We start from the raw sequence: 19722 nt of genomic DNA, 5'->3' as shown, positions 1-19722 counted from the left end.
ATGAGAAACCCCCATTAAATCGACGATTCCTTTAATTAGGAGCACCAGCAGCCCCGGCAAACACTTTCACACTGCAGGCTAACAAGTCCGTCTGGCAGGGAGATGAATAGTTGTCTGCCACACCTTTTCATCTCCGACCCCTGGCTTTTATCCCCAGAGCTATGGTGGGGCTTCACTAGCAGCGGTGGCTCTTCCGTCCTGAGGACCAGCCCATAGATTTCCACTGTTCTCCTCTCCTCTGCCTTCTGTGCATCCAAGCGTCAGGCACTGGACCCAGTTGTTCCTCCTCCTCTTCCTCATCAGCCACCTCCAGACCTGACTCTCCATCTGAGGGCTGATGGATGGCCCAGGCTCCGCCCCTCTCTCTCTCTCTCTCTCTCTCTCTCTCTGACAGCTCCATTCCCTCTTCCCCCTCGGAGCTCTCAAGTTGCCTTGATGCTGACTCTGATTCCCACGCCTCCTCCTCCTCCTCCTCCGATTCGGCTGCTGGAGGGACCAGCGGCCAACAGGCCTCAACACAAGACATTCCTCCCTCTGGAAGGGACCCCGGCACAGCCAGACATCTGGTGACCTCTTAATCCAGCGGGGGGGGGGAGCAGTGGCTCCCCAAAAGCTCAACTCGCAAAGTTATTCATCTCTACCGCCAGATCTGATGGGGAAAAAATCAGGCAGGGCAACCTACCTTGATTCTATTTAATTAATCCTTCGGATACCCGTCGATTACATTAGGTTAACCTTCAGCCACAGATTTCTGGCTACACCGGATCCAAATTGGTTGATTCCTTTTTTTTTTTTCACAACTGTATTTAAAATTAACTGAACCACACACACACAACTCTGCCGAAAGACAGTTGTCACGTATCCGGTTGGGATTGGCTCCGAATGTGGACGACGGGCAACAGTTTCTCTCTTTAAAAAGCTCTTCTGTTTGCCTCCAGAATAACAGGGATGCACTGCCCCTGTTCATGGAGGCTCCACTTAGCTCCTGTATTTAAAACGCTTTTGGCTTGAACCTTCTCGGCCGTATGCAAAGAGGAACCGGAATCTGGAGATGCTGATACTTATCCTGAAAGGTTTTGGCCTTCCCGGTTTCCTGATCCTTGGCTTTACCAGGCAATCTGCCGCTAACAGACAATTCCCCTGCCTTCCGCTGTTTTCTTTTAATTTTTAGCAAGACTGGAGCGTTAATTAAAAAAAAGAAAACCTGTCAAAAGCCTCCCCACCCCTCCCAATGCGCCTCTGATCTTCCGATGCCAGCCGGCAGCAGATGGCCTTGAAACCAATCAAAGTTTAGCAAGCAGCAGAACACAATCCTCCGAATTAATTTGGGGGGAGGGGGGGAGAGATAAAGGCGTCATTTGGCCCTGGGCTCTGTTTGGGGAACAAGAGGCACCCCGTAGAGGCCAACAACTCACAAAATGTGCAACGCAAGACCTCCCTGCCCCCCCCCGGTCGTTTCCGCTGCCGAGCCCCCTGCTTGGACGCTCGGTCTTGCGATTGCAGTCAATGTCTAGAAAGGCATTTCCAATTCTTGTCGGCTTCTCAAAGAGAGACAAAGAACAATTAAAAAAAAAAATCTTAAAAGAGTTTTTGGGAATCCCAAAGGTGTTTTTTTGTTTCAAGAGGCAACTGGAGTTTCTGGTTGAAGAGGTTTCGCTTCTCATCTAAGCAGCTTCTTCGGCTCGGACCGGATGGTGGGGAAGGGAAGGATTGATACTCCTTGCAGATAGCTGGTCGTTTGCATTCTTTTTTAGAGAGTCGTTGAGGCCACTTGGAGGTTTATCCGTGTCCTCAGAATCGCCTGAGTGGTGCAAATGGATGCCTTCTACGTCACAGTCCTTTCAACAGCTCCAAGAAGGCTCCGCATCCATTGGCACCACTCTGAGGACAAAGATAAACCTCCGTTGAGTGGCCTCAACGACTCTCTAAACAGGATGCAAATGACCAGCTGTCGGCAAGGAATATACATCCTTCCATTCCCCGCCATCCAGTCAGAGCCGAAGAAGCTTCTTGGACGAGAAGCAAAATGTCTTCAGAAGAAAAACCAGAAAGTCCAGTTGCCGCTTGAAAAAAAAAAGCACCTGTTCTGTCCCGCTTCGCCTCCATCCGAGCGATGGCTTAATTAGCCAGCACTATCAGCTCTGGCAGCAAAATAGCGAGCATCTGCCAAGTGTCTCTGTTATCTCCCTCGACGCCGATGAGTCACCCTGGAACAAACAGTACTTCAGTTCTTAGTCAAGCAGTTAATTTGCCTGCTACGAAGAGGCATAGCAGCCCTCGCTGGTTTTATATCCTGTGGGGTGTGGCTCCATGACTCAGCACTTCCTAGGCGTGCCCCACCCCTGCTTCTGTTGTTCCCGCCTCTCCTGCCTACGAAAGCTAGGGTCCAGCCAGGCCTGATTGCCATCAGCTGGGTCTGGAGGCGTGGCCTGGGGGGGGAATAGTCAGGGGACGGAGGCTTCATTATCTCTTCCACCTGGCCTGCCTCTGGCTCCTGGGGCTGAGCCAGGGAAGCCGGTGCTCCCGAGGTAAGTCCTGACGGCCTTTCCCCCTCACTTTCCAAGTCACTTTCTGGCAGGAGGCCCGGCTCGGGGGGCACAGACACAACAGCACCTTTGGGACAATCGTGACCTGGAGGACTGATAATCTCCATAGACTTTTAGCTTCTGGAAATCATATTCTGGGGGTGGACTGACACAGGAGAAAAGAAACGTTACTTTGCTTTGATAACTATTTTCTCACTCTTGTAAAATGTGCGGACTTCCAGAATTTTAAGTCTCGTTGGGGAATTCCGGGAGTTGAAGTCCACACCTCTTAAAAGCTGCTAAGGCTGAGAAACACGGCATCGTGGCTGCATTCAGACCACCTAAAATAAATCCTTGCATCTTTTCAACCACCCTGTTGTGGTCTGCCAGCAGCCTGCAGAGCTGGCAGCTGAGTCGGATAGCGATGAGGCTGAGGAAGAACATGGACCAGTCCTGGAGGCTTGGGAAGGCCTGGATGAGGGCTCTGCGTCAGAGGCAGAGATGGGGCCAGGGCCATCTGGGAGTGAGGTGCGGACTCCGGAGCCTCCAGAGACTGACAGTAGTGAGGCGAGGAACAGGAGGAGCCTGTTCCTAATGCACGCATGAGAAGAGCTGCCAGAAGGCAAGAGCAGCTCAAGCAAAGAGGACGACTCGGGAGTAAGGCCAAGAGATGATTGGCCCCTCCCATAAGGCTTAAAAGACCAGCAATGGCATTTAGGCTCTTTGCCGGAAAACAACATTGATAGAATTGCTCCTTGTCTTGCTGCATTTATTTCTTGTCGGCGTCTTCTGATTTTGAACTTTTGCCAAGAAAGGTCTTTGGCAGTTTGCCTAATTAGACCAAGGTTGGTGATAAGACTGAAGTATTGTGTTACAAAGAATTTGCTTTTAGTTTGACTATGATGAGAATGAGTTAATTCTCAGCTGTTCTAATAAAGTCTGTTTCTGAACTGACTGAGTTTACTACTACCTATTTGGGCCTGGGTCACAACACATCCCTCAAACCACTGATTGCCCCTCTGAACCTTGCCAGATCCCCGTCATTGCTTCCCACCGACTTACGACGGAAGACAGATCCACGTTCACCATCCGGCGGTCATCCAGGCCGACGGGCTGAAGCCCTGCGACGCTCAGCTGAATGGACGCGGTGCGGTAGACGAATCTCAACAGCCAGTCTCCCCTGGTGGAGGAAGAACAAGAAAGGGAGGAACAGGGCTGGATTCACATGTTAGTCTGGAGCAGTGGTGGGATTCAAATAATTTAACAACCGGTTCTCTGCCCTAATGATTTCTTCCAACAACCAGTTCACCAAACTGCTCAGAAAGTTAACAACCGGTTCACCCGAAGTGGTGCGAACCGATTGAATCCCATCACTGATCTGGAGTCTAGAGAACATGTGTGTTGTGTCTGCGCCCCCCGAGCCGGCCCCCCTGCCAGAAAGTGACTTGAAAAGTGAGGGGGAACTGCCGTCAGGACTTACCTTGGGAGCACCGGCTTTCCTGGCTCAGCTCCAGGAGCCAGAGGCAGGCCAGGTGGAGGAGATAATGAGGCCTCCATCCCCTGACTCTTCCCCCCCCCCCGCCATGCCTCCAGACCCAGCTGATGGCAATCAGGCCTGGCTGGACCCTGGGTTTCGTAGGCAGAAGAGGCGGGAACCACAGAAGCAGAGGTAGGGCAGGCCTAGGAAGTGCTGAGTCATGGAGCCACACCCCACAGGATATAAAAGCAGCAAGGGCTGCTATACCTCTTCGTAGCAGGCAAATCAACTGCTTAACTAGAGCTGAAGTACTGTTTGTTCCGGGTTGACTCATCAAGAGAGATAACAGAGACACTTGGCAGATGCTTGCTAGTTTGCTGCCAGAGCTGATAGTGCCGGCTAATTAAGTCATCGCTCGGACTGAGGCGAGGGGGACAGACACGGGGTGTGGGACACGGGGCTGAAGTCCTTTAACATCGGAAAGGCTGCCAGGCAAAAGTCAGAGCCCAGGACGGGTCAAAAGATGTGATCTGCAGGAATGGCAATAGAGCAAAGAGGCCACAATGCTCTCTCAATTCAGCCAAGACTGGCCACAAAAGAGATTTTAAATCCCAGAGCCTTCCCAATTCTAACTCGCCGGTTGTCTGCACACAGGTTAATGGTCATTTTGCGTGCGACTGCACGCATAATGACCCCAACCTAAGGTCCCCAACCTAAGCAACCGGCCGGCGCACGCACGCAGCTCGACTTGTGCGAGCAGTGAGCTGGCGCACACAACTCAACTTGCACGAACCACATGGCCCAGTTCTCCTCTCCTTGTAGATGACCTTGTAGGTCATCTAGTCCACCTCCCCCTGCACAAGCAGGAGATCCTACACCAGTGATGACTAACCTTTTTGCCATCACGTGCCAAGAGCGGGGAGTGGGGGGGAAGAAGGGGGTCGCGTGCACGTGTGCCCACACCCATAATTCTATCCATACGCATGCGTATGTGACCACCCCGCTCCTCCCCGCCTGTTCCTGGCACGTGATGGCACAGTGGGCCTGGTCAGCCCGTTTTTCTCTCTCTCCAGGCTCCAGAGCCTTTCTCGGGGCTTGGGGAGGGCAAAAATGACCTTCCCCACCCCTCCAGAGGCCCTCCGGAGGCCGGAAACAGCCCATTTGCCAACTTCCGGTGGGACCGGAAGGTCTGTTTTTTTGCTCTTCCCTAGGCTCCAGAGCCTTTCTAGGAGCTTGGGGAGGGCAAAAATGGCCTTCCCCCCACCCTGCAGGTCCTCCAGAGGCCAGTAATGGCCCATTTGCTGACTTCCGGTCCCACCAGCGGAGGGTCAAAATTTAAAAAGCCAATTTTCAAGGAAATTAGGAAGTTTCCTCTAAGGGGAAAGAAAAAAAAAAGGAGTGTGTTTGTGTGTATGCACCACTGTCAGTACCAACAATACCTGCAGAAGCCATTGATGATCCTGCCTGAAACGACTTTGGTGATCAGCTTCCAGGATTTGGGATCGCCTTCTACGGGAGCCCCCAACAGCACCACGTCTTCAATGATCCCTTCGCAGTCTGAAAAAGAGACCCACCCGAGATCAGTCCCGTGGGCATCCCCGAAAGGAACCCGCTGAGCTTCAGATCCCCTGCAGGGATCCAGCCAGGGCTGGGATTCAGCCGGTTCGAGAGAACCGGATGTTAATTTTAATCTGGTTCGCCGAACCGGTTGTTCCAAGGACTGGCTGACCCCCGCCCGCCTCCCCTCCCGAGTCTCCGTGCAGCCCGTTTTGGATGCCAGGTAAGGGCAGAGCACGCACGAAGGCCCTGGGAGGGCAAAAAACGGGTTTACCAGTGTTTCCGGCCACCGGAGGGCCTCCAGTGCCCGGGGGAGGCTGTTTTCACTTTCCTGGAGGCTCCTGGAAAGCCTCCGGAGCCTGGGGAGGGTGAAAACACACACACACCGGCCGTGGTGCAGGAAGCTGAATAGTCCACGCCGCCTTGACCACGCCCACCCAGCAAGCGGGCTGCGAACCGGTTGCTGAAATTTTTCAATCCCATCCCTGGATCCAGCTGAAACCACTAGAAAGATGGGTTCCCTTTCTCCCTCTTTCTTTTTTTTTTTAAGATTTTTTTTTAAATTTTTAACAAATAAACATACATAAAATCATCCCCAATCCAAATACATCGTGTCGATGGGTCGATCCCCAATCCCGTGTGCCCCTATACATTCCAATTAATTTATCTAAACTTACATTTTATCAGTATGGTATGTATCTCAACTATAATCAAATAATTTCTAATTAATTATAACGTTTCAATTTCTCCCTTAGAATCAACTTTCCAAATTAACATTACACATCTTCAAGTCCATTCCCTAAAAACAATTATATAGCTTAAACATTTCCCTATATTCTAACCTTTCTTAATTCCTTTTAACATAATTCCCCTTCTAACCATTGATAAAAGAGATCCCATATCTTACGGAATTGTTTATCCTCTTGTTCTCTAATATTGTCCTGGCTTGGGAAACAATCCAGGTTTATTTATTCCTTGAGCCGAGATGGGATCAGCCGTGTTAAACGGCATCGGCTGCTTTCTTTTCATGCCATCGCAGGTCGTCCTCGACTTACGGCCACAATGGAGCCCCAACATTTCTGCTCTTCAGCCCCAGACACCGGTTGGGTGGGAATTTCGCCCCATTTTTCAACCTTTCCTGCCGCAGCGGTTAAGTGAATCACTGCGGCGGTTCAAAGTTAGTGCCCCAGTCATTAAATGAATCTGACTTCCGCGGCGACTTGGCGCGTCAGAAGGCCGCAGAACCCCCGGGACACGGCAACGGTCATAAATCGGAACCGGTGGCCAAGTGTCGGATGGCTGGGACGGTTGTAAGTGTGAAAAACGGTCCTAAATCACTTTTTTTTCAATGCCGTTTGTCACTTCAAACGGTTAAGTTTTTGTAAGTGGAGGACTACCTATACCACAGCTACACGGCAGAACGAAACTAAAAGATGAAACTAAAAAGACGAAACTAAAACGAAAGTCCAAAAGAACCAAATAAAATAAGCTTGCCAGATGCTGTAAAATGGAATTCTAATCTAAACTAAACTAAACTATTCTATTCTATTTTATTCATTCCATTCCATCTATTCTATTCTATTCTATTCTATTCTATTCATTCCATCTATTCTATTCTATTCTATTCTATTCTATTCATTCCATCTATTCTATTCTATTCTATTCTATTCTATTCTATTCATTCCATCTATTCTATTCTATTCTATTCTATTCTATTCTAATCTAATCTATTCTATTCATTCCATCTATTCTATTCTATTCTATTCATTCCATCTATTCTATTCTATTCTATTCTATTCTATTCATTCCATCTATTCTATTCTATTCTATTCTATTCTATTCTATTCTATTCTATTCTATTCTATTCATTCCATCTATTCTATTCTATTCTATTCTATTCTATTCTATTCTATTCTATTCTAATCTAATCTAATCTATTCTATTCATTCCATCTATTCATTCCATCTATTCTATTCTATTCTATTCATTCCATCTATTCTATTCTATTCTATTCTATTCATTCCTGTCGTGTCCCACTCCTCCGCTGACGGCCGGGTCAGGGAAATCCGAATCAGGCTTGCCTCTGCAGCTCTGCCCAAAGTCCTAGCAAAGTCCTCAGGGCAGGCAGGAGACCAAAAAGTGACTTCAGCAAGATAAGTTCGACTTTGCCTGACTCAGAGACTGCCAGAAAGCAGATCCTTTATATAGGCCATGGGGTGTGGCTCCATGACTCAGCACTCATTAAGGCCTGCCCCTCCCTTCCTTCTGTTGCCTCCGCCTATCCAGTCTTCTGATGCGAGGGTCACTCCAATCAGCTGTTGGAAGTAAACTTTCCTCAGGCTCACATGCTGTGGAGGAGGGGGAGGGGTCTAGCTGCTCCGTTTGCCTGGGCATGGAGCCAGGGCTGGGACCGGGAGGTGCCCCCTCCTCTTCAGCTTGTCTGGGCATGGAGCCAGGACTGGGGCCGGGAGGCATACATTCCTCCGTGTTCGGGAGCAGATAAGAAGGCCCCGGCTGCTCTGAGGGCGGGCAAGACACAACACTTCCATCTATTCTATTCTATTCTATTCTATTCTACTCTATTCTGTTGTATTCATTCCATTCCATTTTTTCTATTCTATTCTAATTCTACTCATTCTATTCATACTAATTCAATTCTATTCTATTCTACTCATTCCATCTATTCTATTTTATTCATTCCATTCCATCTATTCTATTCAATTCTATTCATTCCATCTATTCTATTCTATTCTATTCTATTCTATTCTATTCTATTCTATTCTATTCTATTCATTCCATCTATTCTTTTATATTCTATTCTATTCATTCCATTCCATTTTTTTCTATTCTATTCATTCCATTCCATTTTTTCTATCCTATCCTATCCTGGAATCACTAGACACTGCAAATTAATTATCCTGGAACCATGACGGCAACTGTCGGGATGGGAAAGACGCCGTTTCCTCCCCCCCCCCCCGGCCCCCACAACCTTCTCTGATAGAGAGAAGAGAAATGGCTACCAAGGCAACAATCCAGGGTTAGAAATCCGAGCCAAATGTTCTCTCTCTCTCTCTCTCTCTTTGAAATCTGCTGGGAGGAAAACTGCCTCCTGCAGATTTGACCTACAAAGTTCCCTTCCTCGGTGGGAGAAAAATGAGGCCGGCCACTGCAACGGCAGTAGATTTTTAGTTAGGCAAGGAAGATCCACCTTGGGCCGTGGATAGCTCAGGCTGTAAGGTGCCTGTTATTAGAACACAGCAGCCTGCAATTACTGCAGGTTCAAGCCCGGCCCGAGGTTGACTCAGCCTTCCATCCTTTATAAGGTAGGTAAAATGAGGACCCAGATTGTTGGGGGGGCAATAAGTTGACTTTGTAAATATACAATTAGAATGAGACTATTGCCTTATACACTGTAAGCCGCCCTGAGTCTTCGGAAAAGGGCGGGATATAAATGTAAATAAAATAAAATAAAATAAAATAAAATAAAATAAAATAAAATAAAATAAAATAAAATAAAATAAAATAATAAAATAAAATAAAATAAAATAAAATAATAAAATAAAATAAAATAAAATAAAATAAAATAAATAAATAAATAAATAAATAAATAAATAAATAAATAAATGGGAGAAGGTTGTGTGGGCAAGGAAGCCAGAAGGCAGAACCACCTGTGACATCCTCCACACACACACCCCCGGCATCTCTCAAGCAATTCTAAAGACTTCATTCCTTCCGTTTTTTTGCCAGCCATGGAGAAGGGTGGGGGGGGTGTGGAAGGGGGGTAGAAGGAAGCATCGTTACTACCCGGATCTCAGTTTATAAGATGATGACAGATGGTGGATCAAAAATGGGGGATATTTTAAGGAAAAGAGAATAGGCTGGATGTCATGCCCCCGCCCCTGTCGGAGCCTGACTGTGCTGGGGGCGGGAGGGGGGGAAGATGAGCTGGAACCGGAGCCGTCAGAGATTGAGGGGGCGGCTTTGTTGGCTTCGGAAGAAAATGGGGAAGTGTTGTGTCCTCCTTGCCTCCGTCCGAACGATGGCTTAATTAGCCGGCCCTTATCAGCTCTGGTAGCAAAAGAATCAGCGTCTGCCAAGAGCCCTCGATAGCTGCCAAGAAGCTGCTGAGTCACAACCTTCAGCTCTAGTCAATCCGTGGATTTGCCTGATACAAAGAGACACACCAGCTCTTGCTGCCTTTTATATCCTGTGGGGTGTGGCTTCATGACTCAGCACTTCTAGGCCTGCCTTCCCTTCTCTCCTGCCTACGAAACCTGGGATTGAGCCAAGCCTGATTGCTGTCAGCTGGGTCTGCAGGCGTGGCCTGGGCGGGGGAAAGAGTCAGGAGAAGGAGGCCTCGTTATCTCTTTCACTTGGCCTGCCTCTGGCTCCTGGAGCTGATCCAGGGAGGCTGGCCCTTCCCCCTCACTGTCCAAGTCACTTTCCGGCTGCAGGCCCGGCTCCAAGGCACTTTCGGGCATGGGGCCAGGTTTGGGGGCGGGAGCCACAACAGGAAGGCCAGGATTAGGACAGATTGCAGGCAGGGAGGAACAGGGGCAGGATGGACATGAGACACAGAGCTCAGGCGAGGAGCAAGGACCACCCCCTCCTGATCCAAGAGCACGGAGAGGGGACAGAAGGCGAGAACAGCGCAGACTGAGCAGGCTACTCGGGAGAAGACTGCCCCGCCCATCTTCGCAAGGCACACCCGGGGAATGAGACTTAAGGAGACGCTGTGGGGAAGGGCATTTTGTTGTGGTCCGCCAGCAGCCTGCGGAGCTGGCGGCGGAGTCAGATAGTGAGGAGCTAGGGAGGACCACGGGCCAGTCCTGGAGTCAGGGAAAGGCCCAGAGGAGGGCTCTGTGTCCGAAGCAGAGATGGGGCCAGGGCCATCTGGGAATGATGTGCGGCCTCCAGAGTCGGACGGCAGAGAGGCAGAGGAATAGGAGGAACCTGTTCCTAGTGCACGCATGCGAAGAGCTGCCAGAAGGCAAGAGCAGCTAAAGCAAAAAGGACGACTTGGGAGTAAAACCAGGAGATGATTGGCCCCTCCGATAAGGCTTAAAGGAGCAGCAAAGGCTCTTGGGCTCTTTGTTGGAAAGCAACGTTGCTAAATCGATTTCCAGTCGGCATCCCTTGTTTCTGAACTTGTTGGGGCTTTGCCAAGAAAGGCCATTGGCAGGGTACCAAAGAAGATAAAGGTTTGCGATAAGCCCGAAGGACTTTTTTTTTAAGGACTTGTTTTGGAATTAATTTGGATTAAGCTGAGAATGAAGTAATTCTCAGCTGTTATAATAAGATATGTTTGTTTAGGACTAATTGTGTCTGGCAATGACTACTTGGGCCTAGGTCACAACACATTTGCCTGGAACAAACGCTGAGTTCCTGAAGTGTTGAGTGCCAACGTTTGAACTTCCCACGAGCCATTGCATTCTTTCTAGCTTTCTGGACCAATTACCTGGCTCTTTTGCTCTTTTGCTTCCTGAACTCCTTGATCTGCTGGATTTACTGCTGTGCACCGTGGTGTACACAGCGCTGGGCTGCTTGAGGTTTGTGTGGAGGTTTGTTATCACTCTGTTCTGGGACTGACCAGAAACCGTGGGAGCGTTTGGGGAAATTTGGAGCAATAAAGAGGCGGTTTGGAACTGCCAGTTGTTTGCGTTATCTCTGTGCCGTGCCCCAGGTCATCACACTGGAGAGGAAGTAGGATGGGGAGATCTGAGCTCAGTGAGCTGAAATCGATTTGGTCGTCCGCACCGAGAGGTTGCAGGGGGTCCGTTTCAGAGCTGGAACCCCAAAACAGAAGAGGGGAAGGGAGATGTCGTACCTTTCTCCTTGGCCATCTCCTGCAGGCAGAAGTAGATCACTCTAGCGCCAAGACTGAATCCAACCAGGGTCACCGGCCGCTTGCCCTATAAGAGGAGGGGGACAGAAGAAAAACGGAAGAGACCTCTTGTTTTGTTTTGTTTTTAAAAACAGGTGTCCGACACGAATGAGCAAACAAACAGCAATCACAGGGGTGTCAAACTCAAGGCCCGCGGGCCAAATCTGTCCCATGCAGTGCTTAGATCTGGCCCATGGAGCAGTGCTGGAAACAGCAAAGGACTGGCCCCCAGTGCCTTTGCCAGTGAAAATGGCTCTTGGGAGAGCCATATGGTACCCAGGGCTCCGTTTTCTCTAGCAGAGGGCTGCAGGAGGCTGTCACGATCAAAACTCGGGCCCGGGGGTGCGTGTGCTCGGACCCACCTCGGCAGAGGTGCTATTGAGCAGGTTCTGGAGAACCAGTAGTGGAAATTTTGAGTAGTTCAGAGAACTGGCAAATACCAGCTCTGGCTGGCCCCAGAGTGGGGTGGGAATGGGGATTTTGCAGTATCCTTCCCCCAAGAGTGGGCAGGGAATGGGGATTTTGCAATATCCTTCCCCCAGAAGTGGAGAGGGAATGGGGATTTTGCAATATCCTTCCCCCAGAAGTGGAGAGGGAATGGGGATTTTGCAATATCCTTCCCCCAGGAGTGGGCAGGGAATGGAGATTTTGCAGTATCCTTCCCATGCCACGCCCACCAAGCCACACCACGCCCATCAAGCCACGCCCCCAGAACTGGTAGTAAAAAAAAATTGAATTCCATCACTGCCAGGATCTTTTTGCTGGCAGAGGGCCAGCAAAACAAACTAAAAATGAAAGGAGAAATGTTTCCCCTTTTGCATTTGAGCTTCCAAGAAGGGACAGGAAAGGAGGAAGGGAAAGAGGAAAGAAACAAGAAAAAGAAGGGAAGACGAGAAGAGAGCAAAGAAGGAAAAAGAAGGAAAGAGGGGAAGGAAGCAGAACGGAGAATGAAGAGGGAAGGAAAAAGAGGAAGGAAGGAAGGAAATTATAATGAGAGGGAGGGTCTGAGGTCCTGCCTTAGCACGGGGCCACTACGGATGACCCCCGACACGAGTGACACCAACTGGTTGTTGGAAGAAATCATTAGGGCAGAGAACCGGTTGTTAAATTATTTGAATCCCACCACTGGGGGTAGGGGGGCCCACCAGCAATCTCCGCTACCGATTCGCCTAAACCGGCACGAACCGGCTGCATGCCACTTCTGGGGTGGGGATGGGGCCCAGACTTTCTTCGGCCCTACCTGTTGCCGGCTGAGAAGTATCTGCGCCAAGTGTTTTCCGACCTCCGTGGAGCGATGGAGACACACACCCCAGGGGTTGTCAATCACACCAGCCACCGCCAGCAGAGAAGCAGGCCAGGTGAGGGCCGTCACGATCCCTAGGAGGAGGCAGAGCAAACGGGATGGGTGGGGAAAAAAAATATATCAGAAAAACGCCTGGGTGGGGGAACCCGACGTAGCCTTGTGGAGCTGCCGGGATTTCAGCTGCCATCATCCCTAAGGGCTTAATTCACTTGTATGCCCTCTTAGCAATGGAAACATAAAGGTAGAACCAGGTTTATCCTCCGACAGGAGAAGGAAGAGAAGGTCCTTCTATGTCTCTAATTTAATGAAAAGAAGGACTAGGGGATGACATGATAGCAGGGTTCCAGTATCTCAGGGGCTGCCCCAAAGAAGAGGGAGTCAAGCTATTCTCCAAAGCACCTGAAGGCAGGACAAGAAGCAATGGGTGGAAACTAATCAAGGAGAGAAGCAACTTGGAACTAAGGAGAAATTTCCTAACAGTTAGAACAATTAATCAGTGGAACAACTTGCCTCCAGAAGTTGTGAATGCTCCAACACTGGAAGTTTTTAAAGAAGATATTGGATAACCATTTGTCTGAAGCGGTATAGGGCTTCCTGCGTGAGCAGGGGGTTGGACTAGAAGACCTCCAAGGTCCCATCTGACTGGGTTATTGTCAGGCCTGGTAGCCATCTTTTGCGTTGGATCTTCAGGCCTGCCACATTTACTGCTGTGGGAAACTGGGAGTGGGGGGGGGGATTGCATGGAGCATGGGTGATATATATATAGTCATAATAACATTCTTTTCTCAGAGAGTCAAGGTCATCTTGCCCTGCACCTGGAAGGCTGAAACTGGGAGGCATCTCCAGATGGGACGGTGCTTGGATTGGACCATGTGATGGACATGTGGGTGTTGGGCAGGGACTTGGACTTTCCTTTGGGTGGGGGAAACCTGGAAGCTTTCAGATTCGGGTTTCCCCAGATGTGCCGATATGGCATCTCTAATAAAATGGAACTTTGAAGAAACTCAAGCCTCGGAGGTTTATTTCGTTGGAATCCTGACAGTTATTCTATTCTGTTTTTTTGGAGAGGCCAAGAAAACTACCTGGATAAGCCGGTGAAGTCATGGAACACAGAATAACAGAGTCGGAAGGAACTTTGGTGGTCTTCTAGTCCAACCCCCTCCTCGGGCAGGAGACCCTAGACCAGTGATGGGTAACCTTTTTGCCATTGCGTGCCAGGAGCGGTGGGAGAGGGTCATGCTCACGTGGCCATACCCATAATTCTATGCGCCCTGCCCCCTCACATGCATGCGCCCCCGCCACTCCTGGCACACGATGGCACGGTAGGCCTGTTTTTTGCTCTCCCCAGCCTCCAGAGCCTTTCTAGGAGTCTGAGGGGGGCGAAAACAGCGTTCCCCACCACTCCGGAGGCCGGAAACAGCCCATTTGCCAACTTCCGGTGGGACCCGAAGTTGGCAAACGAGCGGATTCCGGCTTCTGGAGGGCCTCTCGGGGTGGGGGGGGGGAAGGCAGTTTTCGTCCTCCCCAGACTCCTAGAAAGGCTCTGCAGGCTGGGGAGAGAGAAAAACAGGCCTTCCCCACCACTCTCCGAGGTCCTCCGGAGAACAGGAAACGGCCTGTTTCCGTACTTCTGGTGGGCCCAGAAGGTCCGAAAATCAGCCGAGCTCGCATACCCACCGATATGGCTATGCGTGCCACCTGTGGCACATGTCCCATAGGTTCGCCATCACGGCCCTAGACCATTTCAGCCATGTCCCCCCAAGCTGAGCTCAGCTAGAAAGAGCCGCGTTCTTTCTCCACCCCGAAACAAGGGTGTTCTGTCTCCCTTCGCCTCCGTCCGAGCGATGGCTTAATTAGCCGGCACTACCAGCTCTGGCAGCAAAATAGCAAGCGTCTGCCAAGTCTCTCTGTTATCTCCCTCGACGCCGATGAGTCACCCAGGAACAAACAGTACTTCAGCTCTTAGTTAAGCAGTTGATTTGCTTGCCACGAAGTGGTATAGCAGCCCTTGCTGCTTTTATATCCTGTGGGGTGTGGTTCCATGACTCAGCACTTCCTGGGTCTGCCCCACCCTTGCTTCTGTTGTTCCCGCCTCTCCTGCCTATGAAACCTAGGGTCCAGCCAGGCCTGATTGCCATCAGCCGGGTCTGGAGGCGTGGCCTGGGGGGTGGGGAAAGTCAGGGGACAGAGGCCTCGTTATCTCCTCCACCTGGCCTGCCTCTGGCTCCTGGAGCTGAACCAGGGAAGCCGGTGCTCCTGAGGTAAGTCCTGACGGCCCTTCCCCCTCACTTTCCAAGTCACTTTCTGGCAGGAGGCCCGGCTCAGGGGGCGCAGACACAACAAAGGGGCCCTCAAGCCACTCACTCACTCACCCGCCAAGACGGTGTACTTGAGGGCTTCCTGAGCGACCATGTTGACTAACCCATTCCACAAGGCATCCAGGGCGCTGCCCAGCTCCAGCAGGTACTTGGACTCCCAGGCTAAGCAGTATTGCTCCTTGGACTGTAAGAGGCTGCTCCAGGGAGCTGTGAAACTGCCTGCCGAGAGACAACGGACGGAGACAAAGGCGTGAGGACAGGGTGCGAAGAGGGCCTCTCATCGCCAAGCCTCAGGTGTGGCTCCTGGTCCTCTTAGGGCAGTCTGGTGCCTTGAGTGGGCCATCCTCAAAATTAGACAAAGGGAGCAATCTTAACATAAGCAGAAAGACACGAGTGCGTGTGTGAGAAAGATAGAAAGAGAGAGGGAGCGTGTAAATCTCTGAGGGGTGGAACGAATTCTTGCCATCAAAACAGCTGAGAATTAATTCATTCTCAGCTTCGTCCAAAACGAAATGCTTAATTAACCAGTCGGTGGGCCTTATCACCAACCTTTGATGTCTTTGGCAACCTGCCAAAGGATTTTCTTGGCAAAACCCCCACAAAGTTCAAGAGACGCTGACAAGAAGCACGGAAATCAACGTTGCTTTTCACAAAAAACCCAACGGCTCGTTGCTGCTCTTTTAAGTCTTATGAGAGGGGCCAATCATCTTCTGGCTTTACTCCTGAGTTGTCCTTTTTGCTTCAGCTGCTCTTGTCTTCTGGCAGCTCTTCACATGCGCGAACTAGGAACAGGCTCCTCCTGTTCCTCTGCCTCTCTGCTGCCTGCCTCTGGAGGCTCCGGAGTCTGCGTATCACTCCCAGATGGCCCTGGCCGCATCTCTGCCTCCGGTGCAGAGCCCTCATCTGGCCCTTCCCGACTCCAGGACTTTGCCAATTGTCCTCCCCAGCCTCCTCACTGTCTGACTCTGCTGCCAGGTCCATAGGCTGCTGGCGGACCACAACAGCGTCAGGCACTGGACCCAGCTGTTCTTCCTCTTCCTCCTTAGCCACCTCCAGACCTGGGGGGTGTTGACTCTCCATCTGAGGGCTGACGGATGGCCCAGGCTCCTCCGCTATCTCTTATCTCTCCGCTCCATTCTCTCTTCCCCCTTGGAGTTCCCAGGTTGCCTTGATGCTGACCCTGACTCCCAGGCCTTCTCCTCCTCCTCCTCCTCTTGATTCGGCCAACAGGCCACACAACGCCTGTCTTTAAAATAATTCTCTCCACTGCCAGACACCGAGGCCATTCACACTCTCGCGTCTCACCCCAAGAGAAAATTTCCTCCACTTCGGAAGGCATTGACCTCCGAGAGGAGGAAAACGAAACGGTGCAAAAGTTAAAACAGGAATGCTTGTAAAACAAAACAAAGGCGAATTGTTTTATAGCCAGGTGTGTTAGAGAGCAGCGGCTGAGGTCAAGTGAGGAAAATGGACCCGCGGGGAAGGGGGGGAAAAACTGAATTTGCTACCAAGGTTAGGGCTCCTTGGTGAGCAAGGAGTTCAGAATATTTAGAAACGGGAAACTTTTCTGAACGCTAAAACTGCCCCATATTCACCAACGGTGAAAAGGACGACGAGATAATAATAATAATAATAATAATAATAATAATAATAATAATAATAATAATAATAATAATAATAATAATAATAATAATAATAATAAAAAATTGGCCGTGTTTTGATATTCACCGTATTTTGGGCTGCGGGCGGGAGCCCTTACCGTATTTCCCCGGAGACAGCCAGCCGGTGATGGCAATGGTGATATGGAGCGCCTTTGCTTCGGTTAAGGGAAGGAATTCGAATTCTTCTATGGCCCCCACACGCTTTTTCATCTTGTACCCTAACAAGGCGAGAGGGCGCACAAATATACAGTTAACGATTTTCTTTTATCTGCCTGTTATCTTATAGCAGTGATGGCTAACCTTTTCGCCATTGCACACGCACGCGTGGCCACACCCCTCTATGTGCCCAGCCTCCACGCATGCGTGCGTGACATCCCCCTTCCCCCCCACCTGGCACGTGATGGCCTGATAGGTCCGTTTTTCTCTCTCATCTGGCTCCAGAGCCTCTCTATGAGTCTGGGGAGGGCGAAAACGGCTTTCCCCGCTCCTCCTAGAGAGGCTCTGGAGGCTGGGGACAGCAAAAAACGTCACTTCCTGTCCAACCGGAAGTTGGCAAACGGGCTGTTTCTGCCTTCCAGAAGGCCTCGGAGGTGGTGGTGGTTAGGAAGACCGTTTTTTGCCCTCCCCAGACTCCTAGAGAGGCTCTGGAGCCAGGTGAGAGAGAGAGAAATGGGCCTTTCCCACCACCCCCAGGCCCTCCAGAGGCAGGAAACAGCCTCTTTCCCTTCTTTCTGGTGAAGCCCCGAAAATCAGCTGCGCATGCCAGAGCCGAGTTCGTGTGCTTACTGATACGATTATGCGTGCCACTTGTGGCACGCGTGACGTAGGTTCGCCATCATGGTCTTATAGCAATAGCAATAGCCTTATTTATTTATTTATTTATTTATTTATTTAATCGCATTTTTATACCGCCCTATCTCCCAAGGGACTCAGGGCGGTTTACAGCCTATTAAAACATACATATAAATACAAAATAAAACACCAATTAAAAAACTTATTAAATAAGGCCGAATATTAAAAATTACAATAAGATAATAAAACCTCGTTAAAACCAAATTTAAAATTTGAAATTCTAGTCCAGTCCTGCGCAAATAAATAGATGTGTCTTAAGCTCGCGGCGAAAGGTTCGAAGGTCAGGAAGTTGGCGAAGTCCTGGGGCAAGTTCGTTCCAGAGGGTGGGAGCCCCCACAGAAAAGGCCCTTCCCCTGGGTGTCGCCAGTTGGCACTGCCTGGCTGACGGCACCCTGAGGAGTCCCTCCCTGTGAGAGCGCACGGGTCGGTGGGAGGCAATCGGTGGCAGCAGACGGTCCCGTAGGTAACGGTCCCTTAGACTTATATCCTGCTTCACAGTGTTTTACAGCCCTCTCTAAGCGGTTTACAGAGTCGGCCTCTTGCACCCAACAATCTGGATCCTTCATTTGACCCACCTGGGAAGGATGGAAGGCTGAGTCGACCTCGACCCTGGTGAGATTCGACCTGCCAAATTGCAGGAAGTAGCCCGCAATACTGCACTCTAACCACTGTGCCACCGTGTCTCTTATACCGAAAATCAAAAGGGCCAGAGAGACTTCTGCACCGTTAACGCTGGGGTTGTTTTCTTCCTCACCCCGAGAGCCTTACCCACGAGTCCTGCTCCAGCGGCTCCGAAGAGAGAACCGATAATGGCCACCCCGGCTGCCGACCCCAAGGCCGTGGCCCCAGCGGTCCCGATGATGGCCGCTGCTCCGGTAGCCACCAAGGGGGCTGCTAACCCCCCGGTCAGGCCTAAAAAGAGAAAACAGCAGGATTTTTAGTTCCCAAAACAAACCAGGTTTGGTCTAGGCAGCATTCAGGACTCTGTCTATGGAGATTCTCCGTCCTCCAGGTCACCGGTTGTCCCAAAAGTGCTTTAATTTTTTTTTTTATCCCCCAAGAGGCAACTGGACTTTCTTGGTTTTTCTTTGAAGACGTTTCGCTTCTCATCCCAGGAGCTTCTTCGGCTCTGACTGGATGGTGGGGAAGGGAAGGATTTATACCGGTGGTGAACTCCATTTTTTTTTACTACCGGTTCTGTGGGTGTGGCTTGGTGGGCATGGCAGGGGAAGGATACTGCAAAATCTCCATTCCCTCCCCACTCCAGGGGAAGAATACTGCAAAATCTCCATTCCCACCCCACTCCAGGGGAAGGATACTGCAAAATCTCCATTCCCACCCCACTCCAGGGGAAGGATACTGCAAAATGCCCATTCCCTCCCCACTCCAGGGGAAGGATACTGCAAAATCTCCATTCCCACCCCACTCCAGGGGAAGGATACTGCAAAATCTCCATTCCCTCCCCACTCCAGGGGAAGGATACTGCAAAATCTCCATTGCCTCCCCACTCTGGGGCCAGCCAGAGGTGGCATTGGCCAGTTCTCCAAACTGCTCAAAATTTCTGCTACCGGTTCTCCAGAACCTGTCAGAACCTGCTGGATTTCATCCTTGATTTACGCTCCTTGCAGACAGCTGGACATTTGCATTCCTTTAGTGCAGGGGTGTCAAAAGCAAGCAAGAATTCGCTTACCGATGACCGTCCCTCCGCCTACGGTCGCTAAGCCAATCAGCAGGTACCGCTTCAGCCTCTTCCTCCTCTCCTTCTTCTTCCGCTTGCCTTCGTCCGTTCTTGGGGGTGAGAGGAAGAAGAAAGGGGAAAAAAAATGACTTTCTTTCCTCTCAGCAAACAGACCATAACTAAATGCACTGATGACGCTACCTAGTATGGTAATGAGACGTCTGCAAGAAAACAAGCAAACTCAGAGAGCACTGAGGACCCCACAAAATTAACTGCCTCCTTCTACCTCCCATGGCACCAAAGAGGTTTCACTTCTGTTCACAAAAGTGAGAATGGACACATCAGAAATGAAAGCCGACGCACAAAGCAACTTACCTGTCAGGTAGCTCCTATTTCCTAAGCAGCTTGTAAGGCAAAAAACAGCAAATATGAAAATACAGAAAGCAGGCAGTTCAGGAGGGCTGCGT

The 19722-nt window shown here is 50.3% G+C and overlaps 1 protein-coding gene across 3 annotated transcripts in view; it reads right to left on the bottom strand.

The window, feature by feature from the left end:
• The window catches only part of TMCO4 (transmembrane and coiled-coil domains 4), a 55996-nt gene that overhangs the window by 22291 nt on the left and 13983 nt on the right, over positions 1–19722 (bottom strand). For all 3 annotated transcript variants that reach the window (XM_058161367.1, XM_058161366.1, XM_058161368.1), the window contains 8 exons: positions 19268–19365; positions 18346–18489; positions 16824–16943; positions 15119–15283; positions 12684–12820; positions 11387–11471; positions 5442–5559; positions 3588–3705 (listed from right to left, as the gene is read on the bottom strand). In XM_058161367.1, coding sequence (XP_058017350.1) covers positions 3588–3705; positions 5442–5559; positions 11387–11471; positions 12684–12820; positions 15119–15283; positions 16824–16943; positions 18346–18489; positions 19268–19365 — 985 coding nt within the window. The remainder of the gene's footprint in view (positions 1–3587; positions 3706–5441; positions 5560–11386; positions 11472–12683; positions 12821–15118; positions 15284–16823; positions 16944–18345; positions 18490–19267; positions 19366–19722) is intronic.

This window comes from Ahaetulla prasina, chromosome 18 (assembly GCF_028640845.1).
Source record: "Ahaetulla prasina isolate Xishuangbanna chromosome 18, ASM2864084v1, whole genome shotgun sequence".
Lineage (NCBI taxonomy): Eukaryota > Metazoa > Chordata > Lepidosauria > Squamata > Colubridae > Ahaetulla > Ahaetulla prasina.
The sequence above is the reverse complement of the archived record's forward strand: the minus strand, read 5'-3'. Positions and strand labels throughout refer to the sequence as shown.